Source organism: Trachurus trachurus (assembly GCF_905171665.1).
Source record: "Trachurus trachurus genome assembly, chromosome: 2".
NCBI lineage: Eukaryota > Metazoa > Chordata > Actinopteri > Carangiformes > Carangidae > Trachurus > Trachurus trachurus.
In genome coordinates this window covers 856,002-873,257 of record NC_139914.1, presented here as the reverse complement: position 1 = coordinate 873,257, position 17,256 = coordinate 856,002, and the positions used below count along the sequence as shown (strand labels likewise).

The 17,256-nt window shown below is 43.4% G+C and overlaps 2 protein-coding genes and 1 long non-coding RNA gene across 4 annotated transcripts in view; 2 read left to right on the top strand and 1 right to left on the bottom strand.

Annotated features, from left to right (window-relative positions):
- Nucleotides 1-17,256, bottom strand: part of LOC311001087 — a 441,127-nt gene that overhangs the window by 78,842 nt on the left and 345,029 nt on the right. The gene's annotated exons all lie outside the window — the stretch shown is intronic.
- Nucleotides 1,599-9,519, top strand: LOC311000963 (ras-related protein ralB-A-like). 2 transcript variants are annotated; one of them, XM_083991887.1, is made up of 6 exons: nucleotides 1,599-1,931; nucleotides 3,616-3,644; nucleotides 5,412-5,558; nucleotides 6,641-6,849; nucleotides 7,824-7,998; nucleotides 8,987-9,517. In XM_083991887.1, exons 3-6 carry the CDS (start codon nucleotides 5,445-5,447, stop codon nucleotides 9,092-9,094), a joined length of 606 nt encoding a protein of 201 aa, XP_083848013.1. In that variant the 5' UTR covers nucleotides 1,599-1,931; nucleotides 3,616-3,644; nucleotides 5,412-5,444; the 3' UTR covers nucleotides 9,095-9,517. The 2 variants fall into 2 exon arrangements, with proteins under 2 accessions (XP_083848013.1, XP_083848014.1); XM_083991888.1 differs by lacking the exon at nucleotides 1,599-1,931 and adding an exon at nucleotides 2,779-2,800 and having other exon boundaries at nucleotides 8,987-9,519.
- On the top strand, nucleotides 12,513-16,804 carry faimb (Fas apoptotic inhibitory molecule b; the record flags this gene model as incomplete). Its single annotated transcript, XM_083991967.1, has 4 exons — nucleotides 12,513-12,629; nucleotides 14,516-14,744; nucleotides 16,147-16,196; nucleotides 16,655-16,804. The coding sequence occupies 4 exons, from the start codon at nucleotides 12,513-12,515 to the stop codon at nucleotides 16,802-16,804; spliced, it is 546 nt and encodes a 181-aa protein (XP_083848093.1).

The following is a 17,256-nucleotide window of genomic DNA, read 5'->3' as shown; positions in this document are numbered from 1 at the left end:
TAGCTTTTGTTCCTCCTCTGTTACAGCTCCAGTGTTAGCCTACTTCAACGTCCTGAAATCCAAAGGTAATCTGAATTCAACCTGTATTTCCTCTGTTTTTATGAATATTTAACCACATCTCTGTTTGGTTTTTGGCGTTTTGATGTTTCATTTTCTCCAGAGAAAGCAGAATAACGCGTCTTTACATCCTCCCAGAGCCACAGCAGCAGCAGTAAAAAGAACCAAATAGTAAAAAATCAAAAAGCAGTGCCAGAGGAAAAGGAAACACAGTGCACAGGAGACTCAGGGTTTTATGTCAGGACAATAAAAAGAGCACAGATGGTCCGCAGGTCTGAATCTGAGTCTGGACTTTCAGCTGCAGAGTCTTTCTCATCCACTCTGGAGCCACTGAAATGAAATGAACCTTTTGGCACAAAGCTCTGAGCTCTTGTCGTGTTGATTTAGGACGTTTCACCTCCTTCTTCCTGCTGCTGTCAGATCCTCAGAGGCAGCTGATCCTCCGGTCCTGGTCTTCAGGTCTGGTCTGGATCAGTGTCCTGTTGTATAAACCTGCGTCAGGACGTCTGCGTCCACCAGCTGCTGCTCATGTTCAGAGGAGACCAAGTGAACTCTGCTTTTATTTCATCAGATATAAAAGATACCAGTCTGAACGCAGTACAACTAAACAGCATTTATATAAAAAAGAAACTATTCATTTACCTCACTTCACTTTATTCAGAGCCGGCCCAAGGCATAAGCGAACTAAGCACCTGCTTGGGGCCCAAAAGGCAAGAAACTTTTTTAAATTGTAGTGCGTAACTTTTGTCGATCCTTAGAGAAACACTGCGTAATTACAAAAAACGTATTAAATTATTGTTGCATTTCAAATTGTTGTTGGACTTTTCCGTTGCAGTAGCCTATATTTAAAACCAAAAATTTTAAAAAGCAGATGATGTGTTTACAGTAAATGCATTGTCTGTTGGTTTATTTTTAGTCGACCTTTAGGTGACATTCAGTTCATTTCAGAATAAAAACCATAGATGGGTAAAAACCTGCCAGGATATGATGATTCGTAATGACAGAGTAAAAAATGAGAGGGCACCAAAATAAAGATTTAGCTTAGGGCCCCATGGAGGCTTGGGCCGGCCCTGCACATATACAATCAGACATACCAACCAACCCATAAAATAGAACAAATAAAAGTTTTAATAAAGTATTAGCCTATAGATACAACTAAATACAATAAATAAATAGAGTGACACAAATCTTCAGGTAAAATAATCAGTATAGAATAGAGTGTCAATAAATTATTTTCATTTTTAAACTTCCATTCCTTCAGATTTGAACCAACTCTTTAAATAAATAAAAAAACATAGAAATGAATTAAAAATGAATAAATAAAAAGAAGAAAAGAAACCAATAATTGAAGGGAGGGGCGTCAGATAAAAGAATCAGTAAACAAAACGAGCAAAAAGAATAAATAAATTCAAAGATAAACGAGGAATTCCGTGACGTCACATCCTGTTAATGTTATCTTGCCTCGCGCTGGGAGGAAGTGGAAGACGCGATGTGTCACTCCGCGCTTTTCCCGGTAGCTGCTGCTTCTCAGTCGGTAGAAGCAGTAGGAGCCTCATTTAACCACATCTACTGAGAATCTACTGAGAGTCTAATGAGGTGAAACGCGTTGGTTTATATCGACTGTTGTTTCTTTATTTTATTTTATTTTATTTTATTTTTATTGAAGAAGACGTGTGGTCCATGTTTTCCGGCTGGGAGTGAGTCCTCCTCCTCCTCGCGGCCGTAGAGGATCTCTGCAGAGTCCGGCTCCAACAAGGTGGGGCAGAGAGAAGAGTCTCCTGGTCAAGTTGTGAAAGTTGTGCAGCGGCGCCGTGTAGTGTTGTTGTCGCTTTATGGAGGATTCCTCAGCGCGGGAACGGAGATTACGTCACCAGGTGAGCGCGAGGGGGGAGTCGGTGTCCGGTTGACTGACCGTTTGGTTTGGCGGGAACTCGTTTTAACGTCCGAGAGGCGAAAGAAAGAGAAAAGAACAGAGAGAGAGAAAGCGTTAGTTATCGGTCGCTGCTGCTAACTGACGGACGGCGGCAGCAGCCAATCACAGCAGAGCCGCTCGACGCGTCATCCAATCAGAGGGCGCCGTTAGGAGGCTGAAGGCGGGAGCTCCGGGGGTTGATATAAAAGTGTTGAGCAGCTGTCAGCTGGTGAGGAAGCGGAGACACACGGTCACTCACGGTTCCGCTTCTCCTGCTCCGCTCAGCTAACAGCAGCTCCAGGTCAGGTTCGATTCCACCGAGCCTTCTCCCTCCTCCTCCCCGGCCTTGGTGTCCTTTCCCCCGGGCAGCAGCAGCAGAGGTCACGGTGCGGAGCTGCTGCTGCGGGTGTTTCCACTGTGGCCCTTATCTCCTCCAGTCTGGAGCTCCGCCAGGGGCCAGAGACCTGCAGAGGACTTAAATAGAAAACACACCAGACTCCCGAGCCCTCAACCCCCCCATGACCCCCCCCCCCCCATCCCAAACCCCCTTCACCCTCTCACCTGCTCAGGTGAGGTGGAGTTATAAGAGTGAAGCTACAACAACTGTCTGTTACTGGTCATGTGACTTGGTCCAAACAGAGATAATTAAAGAGTTTATAACCGGTTCAGTTGTGTTTAGAGCAGATAAAGCATGCCTATAATACTATTATGGGATAGGCTATATAGGCCATAGACTGGAGGTTTTGTGTCAAACAGCCCTGAACTTCACTCTGATGATGTTTACAGTGTCAACAGAGGAAACAACAACAGTGTGACTGACAAACTGTACAGGTACAGACACACACCTGTTGTACAGATACACATCTGTAGTAGATACACATCTGTACAGTAGATACACATCTGGACAGGTACAAATACACATCTGTAGTAGATACACATCTGTACAGTAGAGATACACATCTGTACAGGTACAAATACACATCTGTACAGTAGAGATACACATCTGGACAGGTACAAATACACATCTGTACAGTAGATACACATCTGTACAGTAGAGATACACATCTGGACAGGTACAAATACACATCTGTACAGTAGATACACATCTGTACAGTAGAGATACACATCTGGACAGGTACAAATACACATCTGTACAGTAGATACACATCTGTAGGCCTGCAGGTACAGTGTGTGTCTGTTAGAGCACATCCAGATGTTAGAATCCTCAGTGATTCTCCAGATGTGGATCAAACAGATCAAAGTGTTTGATCAGTTTGTTATTTAAGCAATATATCACAACAGTCCGTGGTCTGCTCATTATACCACGGTTAACAACCAATCAGATCGCCGCGTTTCACCTTTCCGTTTTATAATAAACGTTCTAACATGAATGTGAACAGTAAACTTTATGAACCTCTCTGTTAATGATTGATCTGGTTTCATGTGTCAATCTGAGCTGATAATGATTGATAGGTTCATGTGATCGATCAGCTGATCCCTCAACATCTGGATCTGGCTCCAGTATGAACATCTGTGTGTTTTGTTTTTTTATTGTTCATTATTCTGTGAAGCTTCTAGTTATCTCAGCTCAGAATTGTACCAATTATGACTGATTGATGATCAATATGTTTATTTTCTTGTCTCAGGTCTGTGTCACAGAGGTTTAGGAGTTCAGGTGAGTAGGAAACAGCATCATGGTTCAATAGTTTATTTGATTGATTGGACGTTTTTATTGGTGAGTAATCGTCTCTCCTTGTCTCTCCTTGTCTCTCCTTGTCTCTCCTGGTCTCTCCTGGTCTCCTCTGGTCCCTGCTGGTCTCTACTTGTCTCTCCTTGTCTCTCCTGGTCTCTTCTGGTCTCTCCTGGTCTCTCCTGGTCCCTGCTGGTCTCTCCTTGTCTCTCCTTGTCTCTCCTGGTCTCTTCTGGTCTCTCCTGGTCTCTCCTGGTCTCTCTTTGTCTCTCCTGGTCTCTTCTGGTCTCTCCTTGTCTCTCCTGGTCTCTCCTTGTCTCTCCTGGTCTCTTCTGGTCTCTCCTTGTCTCTCCTGGTCTCTTCTGGTCTCTCCTGGTCTCCTCTGGTCCCTGCTGGTCTCTACTTGTCTCTCCTTGTCTCTCCTGGTCTCTCCTTGTCTCTCCTGGTCTCTCTTTGTCTCTCCTTGTCTCTTCTGGTCTCTCCTGGTCCCTGCTGGTCTCTCCTGGTCCCTGCTGGTCTCTCCTTGTCTCTCCTGGTCTCTTCTGGTCTCTCCTGGTCTCTTCTGGTCTCTCCTGGTCTCTCCTGGTCTCTCCTTGTCTCTCCTGGTCTCTTCTGGTCTCTCCTTGTCTCTCCTGGTCTCTCCTTGTCTCTCCTGGTCTCTCCTTGTCTCTCCTTGTCTCTCCTTGTCTCTTCTGGTCTCTCCTGGTCCCTGCTGGTCTCTACTTGTCTCTCCTTGTCTCTCCTGGTCTCTGCTGGTCTCTCCTTGTCTCTCCTGGTCTCTCTTTGTCTCTCCTTGTCTCTTCTGGTCTCTCTTTGTCTCTCCTTGTCTCTTCTGGTCTCTTCTGGTCTCTCCTGGTCTCTGCTGGTCTCTCCTTGTCTCTACTTGTCTCTCCTTGTCTCTCCTGGTCTCTGCTGGTCTCTCCTTGTCTCTCCTGGTCTCTCTTTGTCTCTCCTTGTCTCTTCTGGTCTCTCTTTGTCTCTCCTTGTCTCTTCTGGTCCCTGCTGGTCTCTCCTGGTCTCTGCTGGTCTCTCCTTGTCTCTACTTGTCTCTCCTTGTCTCTCCTGGTCTCTGCTGGTCTCTCCTTGTCTCTCCTGGTCTCTCTTTGTCTCTCCTTGTCTCTTCTGGTCTCTTCTGGTCTCTCCTGGTCTCTCCCTGTCTCTCTTGGTCTCTCCTTGTCTCTCCTGGTCTCTGCTGGTCTCTGCTGGTCTCTCCTGGTCTCTCCTTGTCTCTTCTGGTCTCTTCTGGTCTCTCCTGGTCTCTCCCTGTCTCTCCTGGTCTCTTCTGGTCTCTCCTGGTCTCTCCTTGTCTCTCCTGGTCTCTTCTGGTCTCTCCTGGTCTCTCCTGGTCTCCTCTGGTCCCTGCTGGTCTCTACTTGTCTCTCCTTGTCTCTCCTGGTCTCTGCTGGTCTCTCCTTGTCTCTTCTGGTCTCTCTTTGTCTCTCCTTGTCTCTCCTGGTCTCTTCTGGTCTCTCCTGGTCTCTCCTGGTCTCTCCTGGTCTCTCTTTGTCTCTCCTTGTCTCTTCTGGTCTCTCTTTGTCTCTCCTTGTCTCTCCTGGTCTCTGCTGGTCTCTCCTGGTCTCTCCTGGTCTCTCCTGGTCTCTCCTTGTCTCTTCTGGTCTCTTCTGGTCTCTCCTGGTCTCTCCCTGTCTCTCCTGGTCTCTCCTTGTCTCTCCTTGTCTCTCCTGGTCTCTCCCTGTCTCTCCTGGTCTCTCCTTGTCTCTCCTTGTCTCTCCTGGTCTCTCCTGGTCTCAGGCGGACTGAGGCGGACTGAGGCGGAGCCGGGTCATGGCGTCGGGTAAGAACAAGAACCAGACGTCCCTGGTCCTCCATAAGGTCATCATGGTGGGCAGCGGCGGCGTGGGGAAGTCGGCGCTGACGCTGCAGTTCATGTACGACGAGGTGAGGAACAGCAGGACTACAGCTCCCATGATGCCTTGCTGCCTCCACTTCCTGTAACAGCAGCCTGTGTGTCTGGCTGTATTCGAAACCGCGTACTATACTGCTAGTACGTACTGATTTGGACAAAATGCAGTATGCAAACAGAAGCAAAATCTGCAGTATGCGAAAAATTCCTGGATGTCGTACTGATTCCGAAAATATCTCCAGTATCTGACCAGTCTACATTGCGTACTGTATCCCACAATGCAATGCGCCCCTGACGTCTAACCCTAACCAAAGACGGTTTAGAGTAGTGAAGTATCTTTGCTGTGTACCGTAACTATGTTATATAGTTTAATAAGATAAAACTTAATGCAGACTGATCGGTTCTGTACATCCAGAGCCCCGAGGCAGCGCTGCTCTTCTGTCCAATAAACACAGGAAGCTTCACTTTACATTCAAACTAACTAATGCTACTGATACAGCTGTTAGATTTCATCATTGAGACCAACATTTATCTCCTAAAAATAGTTTAACCAGCCGGTGGTAAACCTCTAAAAACCTGCGGTTAAGTTAATCAGCGATCGTTCTCTCCCCCCGGGATGACGGCGGAGGTTGGCCGGCCGAGCAGCTCTGCAGACCGGCTGCTGTCTCTGTGATGTCCCGGTCGCTGCAGAGCTTCACTTCTCTGAAAAACATGGGAGCAAACTTCTACAGCCGTCATCTGGATAAACTGGCCGTATATTTGGGATCTAAACAGTTACTTTCTCTCATGAAAAAATATTAAAACTTAATAAAGTTCCATAATAACAGCACTAGAGCGGGAAATAAAACAGCTTTTCGCCTGTTTTTCAGCTACCGCTACCGGTTGCTGTGAAATGCATTCTGGGAAACTTGTATACTGTGCTGAAGAAGTATACTGAATTCCACATTCAGTATGCAGTATACACAGTATACAGTACATACTAACGGAGTATGCAGTAGGCAGTACGGTAGCATGCGGTTTCGAAAACAGCCTATGTCTCCCATGATGCCTTGCTGCCTCCACTTCCTGTAACAGCAGCCTGTGTGTGTCTGTGTGTGTGTGTGTGTGTGTGTGTCAGTTTGTGGAGGACTACGAGCCCACCAAGGCGGACAGCTACAGGAAGAAGGTGGTTCTGGACGGCGAGGACGTGCAGATCGACATCCTGGACACGGCGGGACAGGAGGACTACGCCGCCATCAGGGACAACTACTTCCGCAGCGGCGAGGGATTCCTGCTCGTCTTCTCCATCACCGAGCACGAGTCCTTCACCGCCACCTCCGAGTTCAGGTACCACAGACCAGAGACTAGACCAGAGAAGAAATCATCAGTTTGTTGTAAAACTGTTATAAAAGAACATTCAGAAACCCCTAAGCAGCCAGACTTCAGGTGGCGAGCTGCTGCCCTGCTTCCCCTCAAGTTCTACAACCAGGTTTCTGTCTGCATGGCAACGCGCTCAGTGTTTCATTTCCGTGGCGTCCGTGCGTCTGTTTCACTAGTTCTTGTTTTCATATAGAATTCATTTCTAAGCAGATCGACGGAGAGAGAAACAGCAGGTTTCTGAAACCAGACGATTAAAAACCAAGAGTATTGATGTCACCATTATACATTTTCTTGGTACGATTATTGTCGGAGAAATAATCATGGTACTACGATTATCACAATTATTATGCATCAATAAATTTCACAACACTGTGAATGTGTAAAATCAAATAAAGTCAAAATATAATTGCATTACTAGTCTCTTAAAGCGATAGTTCACCCAAAATTCAAATTTCACTAATTTTCTGAGTAGATAATTAGTGAAATTTGAATTTTGGGTGAACTATCGCTTCAAATTTCACTCATTATCTGAGTAGGGTCCTCCCTTTAATATAGGACCAGTTATTAATCCCCCGGGGGAAATGTTTCATTAATTGTCATCTATACTAAATGTTTAAGTTTATTTCAATCATTTTTTTACAATACAAATGACACCCTAACATTTAAATTCCCACCAATTCAGTGTTACTTTACTTTAGATAAATGGACCAGTATCTGTACATTTACCTTTATTTTTGCGCACATCTGCAGATATAGCTCCATAATCTTTTTTGGAAAATGACGGTATTTACAATCAATTAATTGTGGCGTTTAATACTGCGATTAATTGTGAAAATAAGTAATCGCGACATCCCTAAAAGAGCAAAGCAGCTGGAAACGCAACAGATCCAAAACATCAGATATAAGCAACCTGTGTGTGTGTGTGTGTGTGTGTGTGTCAGGGAGCAGATCCTGCGTGTGAAGGAGGAGGAGGCCATCCCTCTGCTCCTGGTTGGGAACAAGTCGGACCTGGAGGAGCGGCGCCAGGTGTCGGCCGAGGAGGCGGCGGCCAAGGCCGGGGAGTGGGGCGTCCAGTACGTAGAGACGTCAGCCAAGACCAGAGCCAACGTGGACAAGGTGCAGAGACAGAACCGGGTTAAACTAACAAGTTATTCAGTTTAGTTTAGTTTTTTAGTTTGAGTCTTTTTCCTCTGATGGATATTAAATATTCTCACCGTAGATTCAACAGAAGCTTTGATCTGCTTCAGCTGCAGAACAGACCGTCTCATACCATTATAATGTCATGGAAACCTTTATTTATGTCAGTCATTCAGTTCAAAAAGTCAAACTAACACATTATATAGATCCATTACATTTCATGTTTTTTCTATGGATTTAATTCCTTTTAATTGTAATGATTGTCTTATATTTAATGACCATTGAAAAGACCAGTTTAAAGCATTTAAATATGGAAACTTGCACTTGCACTGGACTTGAACAACTGTAAAAGGACTTTTCCATGATATTCTAACGTATTGAGATGCAGCTGTGTATGGGACAGGCTTTTATTGAATGTAGAACAGAGAGTAAACTCCTCTCCACTGGTTCTGTTGTTCCTGGTTAAAGAGTCGGATCCAGAGCAGCTTCATTTACTGGTTTAATTCACTTCTAATAAACCACACGGAGAATTGACTGTAGTTTAGTTTATATTTATTCACTTTCTTCTCTTCATATTAGTTGAGTTTAGTTTGTCTTTTAGTTTTAGTCTTTTTCCACTGAGCCTCAGTCCCTCTGTCGGTTTAGACTCTGATATTAAATATATTATATATACATGTTTGTTGGAGTCTGACTGAGGCTGAAATGAACCGTGGTGCGTTCAGGTGCAGGTCGTTTCTGTGGGTCGTCTCCGTCCTCCTCCACATTCCTGAGTCCACAGCTGGAGACGACTCGCTGTGACACGTCTTCATCTCCGCTCTCTGAGCCGGGAGGAGACGGACAAGTCCTGATCCGCCTCACTTCACTAACTGTCTCCTTCTTCTCCTCTTCCTCCTCCTCCTCCCTCCTCCTCCTCCTCCTCCTCCTCCTCCTCCTCCTCCTCCACCTCCTCCTCCTCCTCCTCTCTCAGGTGTTCTTCGACCTCATGCGGGAGGTGCGTAAGAAGAAGATGTCGGAGAGCAAAGACAAGAACGGTCCGAGCGGCAAGAAGAAGAAGAAGCGCTGCTGCATCCTGTAGCGAGGAGGAGACACGGTGCCAAACCCACAGTAACCATGACAACGACCACGACAACGACGACACAAACCCAGTAACAAACACAGACTGGCGAGCAGCAGCAGCATCAGTCTGCTGCACGCTGCTCTCTGGCTCCGCCCCCTTTAGCCCCGCCCCCCTCCATGTTTCACTTCCTCTCTCTGCTTCTTCTTCCTCTTCATCCCACTACTTCCTGTGGACACGTGTGAAAGCAGGACCCCGCGGGATTCTGGGAAATCCACTGAAACAGGAAGTGGAAGAAGACAAACAGCCGCTGTTTAAAGGGATAGTTCAACATTTTGTCAAATTGGCCCATTGCCATAATCCCTATAGTCATAGCAGTAGGTTCGTTACCTTTAATTGTCGGTGCAAGCTATTTTTAGAACGGTGGAGCAGAGCCGTGAGCTGCTCAGAGCTACGCTACAGAGGCTCATGGGATTTCTTGGTTTCCCTCATCAAACTCATCAAATACACAATCCAACAACTCCACAACGCTCTGGTGGACAAGTTGTGACCTGCACATTCACCACACTATGAGATAATAATGGAACGTTATGAGACGGAGTTGTTTCAGAGGCAAATTCATGCAAAACCGCTGATGCACGTTGCCTTCAGGGACAGTTTTTCATCAAGCAGTCTCTGTATTTCCCTCTAAAACAACTCTGTCTGGTAACGTTGTGTTATTATCTCATAGCGTGGTGAATGTGCAGGTCACAACTTGATGAGTTTGATGGGGAAAACCAAGAAATCCCATGATTTGAATGAATCTCTTTTAAAGGTGTCCAGTATATTAATAATATTAATATTAATATTAATAATAATACATCTGGAAACAACACACGTATCCACAGACCTGCATCCTTCTTTCCTTCCTTCCCTCCTTTCCTTCTTCCCTTGTGGGCGGAGTCACAGCAACAACAAAGGGAACCCGTGGTGTTTGTTGACAATCTCTCCAGAAGAGTTCGTTTTTACAAAAATCCTCCTCCCTCCCCCTCCCAACAACAAAAAGAAAATCCAAAATGTTCCACTGTGAGATTTTTGTGCCTTAAAGTGTTTTGTCTTCCTGTTGTCGTCTTCGTCTCTTGTCGTCACGTGAAGCGTCGAGCGGCAGCTTCAAACTCCTGGAGCCAAAACTTTTACTCTGTTCTCTCTCCTCCATGTTTTCCCACATTCCTGATGATGTGTAATGACACTTGAGACACTCCTCCTCCTCCTGTATGGAAGCTTCCTCCTCCTCCTCCTCCTCCTCCTCCTCCTCCTCCTCCTCCTCCCTGACGAACACAAATATATAATTTATAATCACGTTTCAAAGGGATTATCTGCTATTTAAATCACTCTGCTGCGTGTTGTTTGTGCTGTTGCAGACGACCTCATATCCATTTGATAATAAAAAGAAGAGACGGGTCGATCGGCGGCTCGTTTTTCAATCAATCACCTGTGGATCTGTGCTCATTTTCACACACACACAATATATATATATAGTATATACGTATACAGTATAGGCTTTATATAAAGGTTTCCTTCTTTCTGACAAACAGAAAATGAAAATAAACTCACTGAGGCTGAAAATGAAAGACTTAAAGAGTTCAGAGTCAAAGTCAAAAATAAAACCACCAGTGATTCATCAGATAAAAGCAGCTGAGTCACATGAACTGTTAAAGTGAAAGAGCAGTAAAACTCTAAAGTTTTTCCCTTTGTCTTAGTGCAAAGAAACACAGGTACATTTTATAGGATGTTTATAAAATGTAAACAAATTCTTTGCACTAAGTATCCTTTTTACAAAACATTATGAACCACCGTAAAAAGAATGTGCAATTTAATAATTTAATAATAATCATAATGGGTTATTGTCTGTGAGGTGTAGTGTGTCACTGCGGCCACTAGATGGAGCTGGAGCAGCAGGTTAAATCTGATCAAATACAAACTGTGACCAAGTTTGTAGTTCTGTTATTCATAAAGAATATTTACACACAAAGAGCTGTGATGAAAATAACAACAAAAAAGTAGTTTAAATCCTATAATAATCTATAAACGAGTCCATAAAGGTTTCTGTAAAGTCTGTTTAATGTGGAGTTCCTGCACCGTCACCAAAGACTCTAGAAACCTAGAAGTCTACGTCAAGACACTTTAACATTTACCAGCCAGACTGGATGTGATGCAGATCTCTAAAAACAACATGTCAGATCTACTAGGTTCTTCCTATAGGACAGATGAGCTCACTGTGACCAATCACGTGTCATTACAGGTATCACTATGTGAGTTACAGATACAGTATCTGTAACTGAATTACCACTAGTTCTAATTCCAGTTTGACATATCTTTAACCCTCCTGTCGTCCTTCTGGGTCAAACTGACCCAATCTGTTTCCTTCCTCCATCCTTCTTTCTTTCTTTCTTTCTTTCTTTCTTTCTTTCTTTCTTTCTTTCTTTCTTTCTTTCTTTCTTTCTTTCTTTCTTTCTTTCCTTCCTTCTTTCTTTCCACAGTCGTTTTTTTCTTCCTTCTTTCCTTCCTTCCTCCCGTCCTTCCTTCCTTCCTTCCCTTCATCCTTACTTCTTCCTTCCTGTTTTGATCCAACTGACCTGATCTGTTCCCTATCCCTCCATCTTTCTTTCCTTCCCTTTTCCCTTCCTTTTTTCCTCCATCTTTCCCTTCGTCCTTCCTTCCTTCCTTCTTTCCCTTCATCTTTCCTTCCTTCCTTCTTCTTCCTTCCTTGAACAAATCTATTCTCTCCCTCCTCTTTCCTTCCTTCTTTCCACAATCCTTTTTCCCTTCCTTCCTTCCTTCCTTCCTTCCTTCCTTCCTTCCTTCCTTCCTTCCTTCCTTCCTTCCTTCCTTCCTTCCTTCCTTCCTTCCTTCCTTCCTTCCTTACTTCCTTCCTTCCCTTCGTCCTTACTTCTTCCTTCCTTTTTGACCCAATTGACCCAATCTGTTCCCTCCCTCCTTCTATCTTTCCTTTCTTTTTCCCTTCCTTCCTTCCTTGACCCAGGAGGACTTCAATTAAAGATATCTACATGTCCCTTTTCAGATATCTGTAATTCAGTTTAGTGTGTGGTGCGTTCACTGATCCTGTTCCCTCTGTGTGTGTGTGTGTGTGTGTGTGTGTGTGGTGCGTTCACTGACCCTGTTCCCTCTGTGTGTGTGTGTGTGTGTGGTGCGTTCACTGACCCTGTTCCCTCTGTTAGAACCAAACCAGCGGCTCAGACTAAATCCTGATCATCAGTGTCGGTCTAAGCCTCTTACAGTAATACACCTGCTGCTGAGCCCACAGCCCGGACCTCCTGCTCCTCCTGCTCCTCCTGCGCCTCCTCGGAATGACGCTGGTTCTGTGACTCCCTCTCCTCCGGGTCTGGTCCTGGTCCTGGTTCTGGTTCTGGTCCTGGTTTAGTCTGTGAGGTGTGTGAAGATGCTGGGCGGAGACCTGGTGGCGCTGTGGGACGTGGCGCTGAGCGACGGCGTCTACAGGGTGGAGTTCGCCCACGGCACCACCACGGGGAAACGGGTCGTCTACGTCAACGGACAGGTGAGACTGTGACATCACTGATGACATCACAGCGCTGCAGGTCTGCAGTAACAACAGCTTTATACAGACGAAGACCACCAGAATAGTGACATTAGGTTTGGACAAAGTCAATGTTAAGACCAGAATTTATTTTAAAAAACAACATTATTGCAATTTTTGGGTCAAATGTGTTTATAACATGTTGATGCATTAAAATATATCTTAATATGGTGAAACCATTCTCAATATTTACAATTTCAATCAACATTTCTACTGGAACATGCCGTCCTAAAGCAGGACAGGTGGTTTTTCCTCATGTGCGACGGTGCTTTTTCAGATAAAACTGTGTAGTTGAATAGGATGAATAATGGTATTATTGTTATAATTCATTATTTTGGATATTTTACAACAAAAGAAAATTACATTTATTAACTGGAAGTGGTCATAATACTGTTAAAGGGGTAAATGGCTTGTCTCTTTTTCATAATGTTCATGATAAATGTTTGATTTTTGAAGACATCAAAGGATAGCACATTAGTGATCTCTTTGGATTTCATTAGATCACAACCTAAGGATTTCAGAAAGGTAAAGGATGTAGATTGAAAGCGTTTGCTTCATATCTCAATATGGACCAGAAGTCTGAACTTCACAAAATGTCCCACATCAGGCCAATTCACCCTCATCAGTGTTATTTTACTTTGAAAGGGTTTCACTTCCTGTTGGTTTGTTGATGTATTTGAGTCCTTTAATTGGTGGATTTTCTGTAATGCTCAACATGTCATTGCGTCATTTACATCGATTTTGAATGGAAGCGTTTGTCGCCTCCATTGCGTTAGCTGCCATTAGCTGCCGTTAGCCTCCGTTAGCTGCCGTTAGCCTCCGTTAGCTGCTGTTAGCTGCCGTTAGCCTCCGTTAGCTGCTGTTAGCTGCCGTTAGCCTCCGTTAGCTGCCGTTAGCTGCCGTTAGCCACATGAAACATTTTGAATGCGATGAGTCTGTCGCGGTCCATCATGTTTGTGGTCATTCTGGCATCCTGCGTCTCCAACGCTTTGAAGTCGGAAATCTGAGTTTTCATCTGGGAGATTCCAAGTTCCAAGTTGCCTCAAACGCAGCGTTTTAGTCTCAATCTGAAGCTAAATGCTAACGCTAACACACAGAGGGCGTTTCCACCTGTGTGACGTCACAAGTTGTGTTTCCATTTCAACAGTGGTGGACAGTAACAGAGTAGATTTACTTGAGTACTGTACTCCTACATATCCAGAGGATTTGTACTTTACTTGAGTATTAGATTTCTCTGGTACTTCTTACTCTTACTTGAATACATTTCCAAGACAAATATTTGTACTTTTACTGGAGTTAATTAGTAGGAAGGCTGAAAAGTACTGGTTACTTTCAGGTCTTTTTCTAGAATCCTATTGGACACAAGCTGTGTTTGTCAGAGAAGGAAACCCTAACCCCTAAAAGCAGCACATCAGTGCAGCTGCTTTCAAAGAGTTCATTCTCACTAACAAGAGTTAAAAGCTCCTTACATTCATTTACAAACAATTAGAGTCATTCATTGATGTGAAGAATAAGACATTTACTCTGACTCTTACTTTTACTTAAAGTACATTTAAAAGCATGTACTTTTTTCCTCTTACTGCAGTAACATGTCGACTGAGCTACTTTTGACCAGTAGTATTTGTACTCTTACTGGGGTGGAGTACTCTGTCCATCTCTGCATTTCAACTAGAAACCTAAATATTGCAATAAAAACCAGGTATTAAAACACTAACTCAGATAGAAACATTTGAACGCATCTCATTCTCAAAACAGCTGTAAATAGCAATTGTGCTTTTATGAAATGTTAGAAATCTGGTTTTTATTCAGTGAAAAGCTGAGATGGAAACGCAACCGTGTGTCCACAGGAAGTGGTCCGGAGGGACTGGATGTTCAAGCTGGTGGGGAAGGAGACGTTCACGGTGGGCGGAGCCAACACCAGAGCCACGGTCCACATCGAGGCCATCAGCGGCTTCGCCTACGAGTACTCGCTGGAGATCGACGGCAAGAGTCTGCAGAAGTTCATCGACGACCGCGCCAAGAGCACCAAGACCTGGCTGCTGCAGGCGGACGGCCAGGACTACCGCGTGGTGCTGGGTGAGCTCTGATTGGTCCAACCGGAACAACAGCCTCAACACTTCACCTTTAATTTGATGATTACAGAATCTACAAACATGAAAATATTCCAACTTTTTTAATTCAGAGACACACAAGTAACAATTTGTTCTGTATGATGACCAACACAATATGAAACAAACCATTTAAAAAAATTAATAAAACATTAAACATACAATTAAAAGCAAGAAAAAGATAGATAGATAGATAGATAGATAGATAGATAGATAGATAGATAGATAGATAGATAGATAGATAGATATACTTTATTGATCCCAAGTTGGGAAATGACAGTGCAGCAGCAGCATTACACAGACACACAGTGACGATAACAACATATAGTATAAGAATATAAAGAACAAACTATACATAATAAAATAGCAATAGCAGATCAAATATAATGTAATGTACAAAAGTATATACAACAAATTGGCAGTGTTGATTTTAGTGCAAAGTAAAAAATGTGCGATGTGTGTAACTGTGTGAAGAATAAAAGAAAGTGCAGAAAAAAGAAAGAGAGAAATGTATATAATAGAATAAAAACTAGACTACAAGTCTTTAAAGGCCGTTTTCTCAGAAAGAGTTTTTCAGACTCAGACTCCTCTCTAGAAATCTCCACTTCAGCAGCACTTCCAGACACCAAACCTTCCACTTTGATCCCTTTCTATATTCTGAAGGTTTTTACAGAGGGGATTGTTGATATATCATTCACAGCCTCATTTATACAACATTTTATTACTAAAAACATGGAGACATTAGATGTTTTAGGGCTGGTGACAGTATTTTCTCATTTACAGAGTGATAAAAAGAGATATCCACAATCCTCCTCTGTAAAAACTAAAGACTCTAATATGTCAACAAGATAAAACCAAGTAGCTTTATCCATTGTTCACATTTCTGTTCTGGAAATATATGCAAATTAGTGCATATTTAATTAGATATAGCCTCCTTTACATATTTAAACATTAAAATTGGCAAAATTTGTAATACAAAAAAATATTTGTCTTAATGTGAGTGATGAACTTGTGAAGTTTCATGGTGAAATCTGTTAGTTTAATTTTTTTCCCTATTCACCTGTAGTGTCTCGTGTAAAACCATGACGTCATTACACACTGGACCTTTAATTAATATGGAATAATTGATAATAATGAATTTAATATGTTGTTTTTATTAATAATAAATAAGTAATATAGTTTATTCTTCACAAACCACTTTGTTGTAAAAGCCACAGTGGGTTAATCTGCTGAGGTCAGGTCAGTGCAGGGATTAAAGGAAACGCCACTTCCTGTTACACAACACAACACAACAGGTGAGAGTGGTCATGTGACAGGTGGATGAGGTCATGATGATGTCATCAGCTGCTCTCTTTGTGTTTTGACACCAGAAAAAGACACGATGGACGTTTGGTGCAACGGACAGAAGATGGACGCCATGGTGAGAGACGACGATCAATGATCAATAATCGATAATCAGATAGCTGTTAAAGCTGCACACATAACATCGATACGTTTCTATGGAAACAGGAGAAAACTTGTCGTGTCACATCTTTGTGTTTCTGCTCCGTGTCCATCAACAGGATGTGTCCTTTCAAAATAAGACTTAAAGCTTTAACTTTTAGAGGTTTGTTTTTTTACTTTAGACTTGAAGGTCAAAGAAAAATATTATTGATTATTGATTCTGACGGGAAAAACTCAACATTCAGTTTGAAAACAGGAAGTAGAGAAAATAAAAACAGAGCGAATTAAAAGGAAATATGCAGAAATGATAATGATCCTTAAAAAAAAGATAAAAGAAAATGTCTCACAAATATAGAAACACAGGAATGTGATGAAGCCTGTGTGTGTGTGTGTGTGTGTGTCTGTGTGTGTGTGTGTGTGTGCGCGCGCGTGCAGGGGGAGTTTGTGGACGACGGCACAGAGACACACTTCATGGTCGGGGAACACGAGTGCTGCATCAAGGCGATGAGCAGTGGGAAGAAGAAGAGCGGCATTGTTCACTGTTTACTGCTGGACGGAGAGAAGGTGGCGGCGTCTACACAATGAGAGCGCACACACACACACACACACACACACACACACACACACACACACACACACACACACACACACACACACACACACACACACACACACACACACACACACACACACACTGAGGGATTAAACACTGATTTCTGATGAGTTAGACAGTTTAGAAAACACAGATTCAAACAAACACAGAGGAACATCTTTGTTTTTTTTGGTTTTTGAATAAAATATTTGACAGTTTTATTTTGAAAGGGTCCCATATCTCGCTGTCAAAATAAAAGACTTGAAAAGGAGAAATGAGAGAAATTAACATATTCCTGCTACGGTGGTTCGTGCGCAGCCTCAACGCAGCATCGATGTCCCTGAACGCGCCTGCGTCAAGTGAGCAGCACTGAGCCGGAAGTGGACCGGAAGAAGGACGCATTGGTGTTCAAAATAAAAGCACTAGTTATGTCGCACCAAAAAAA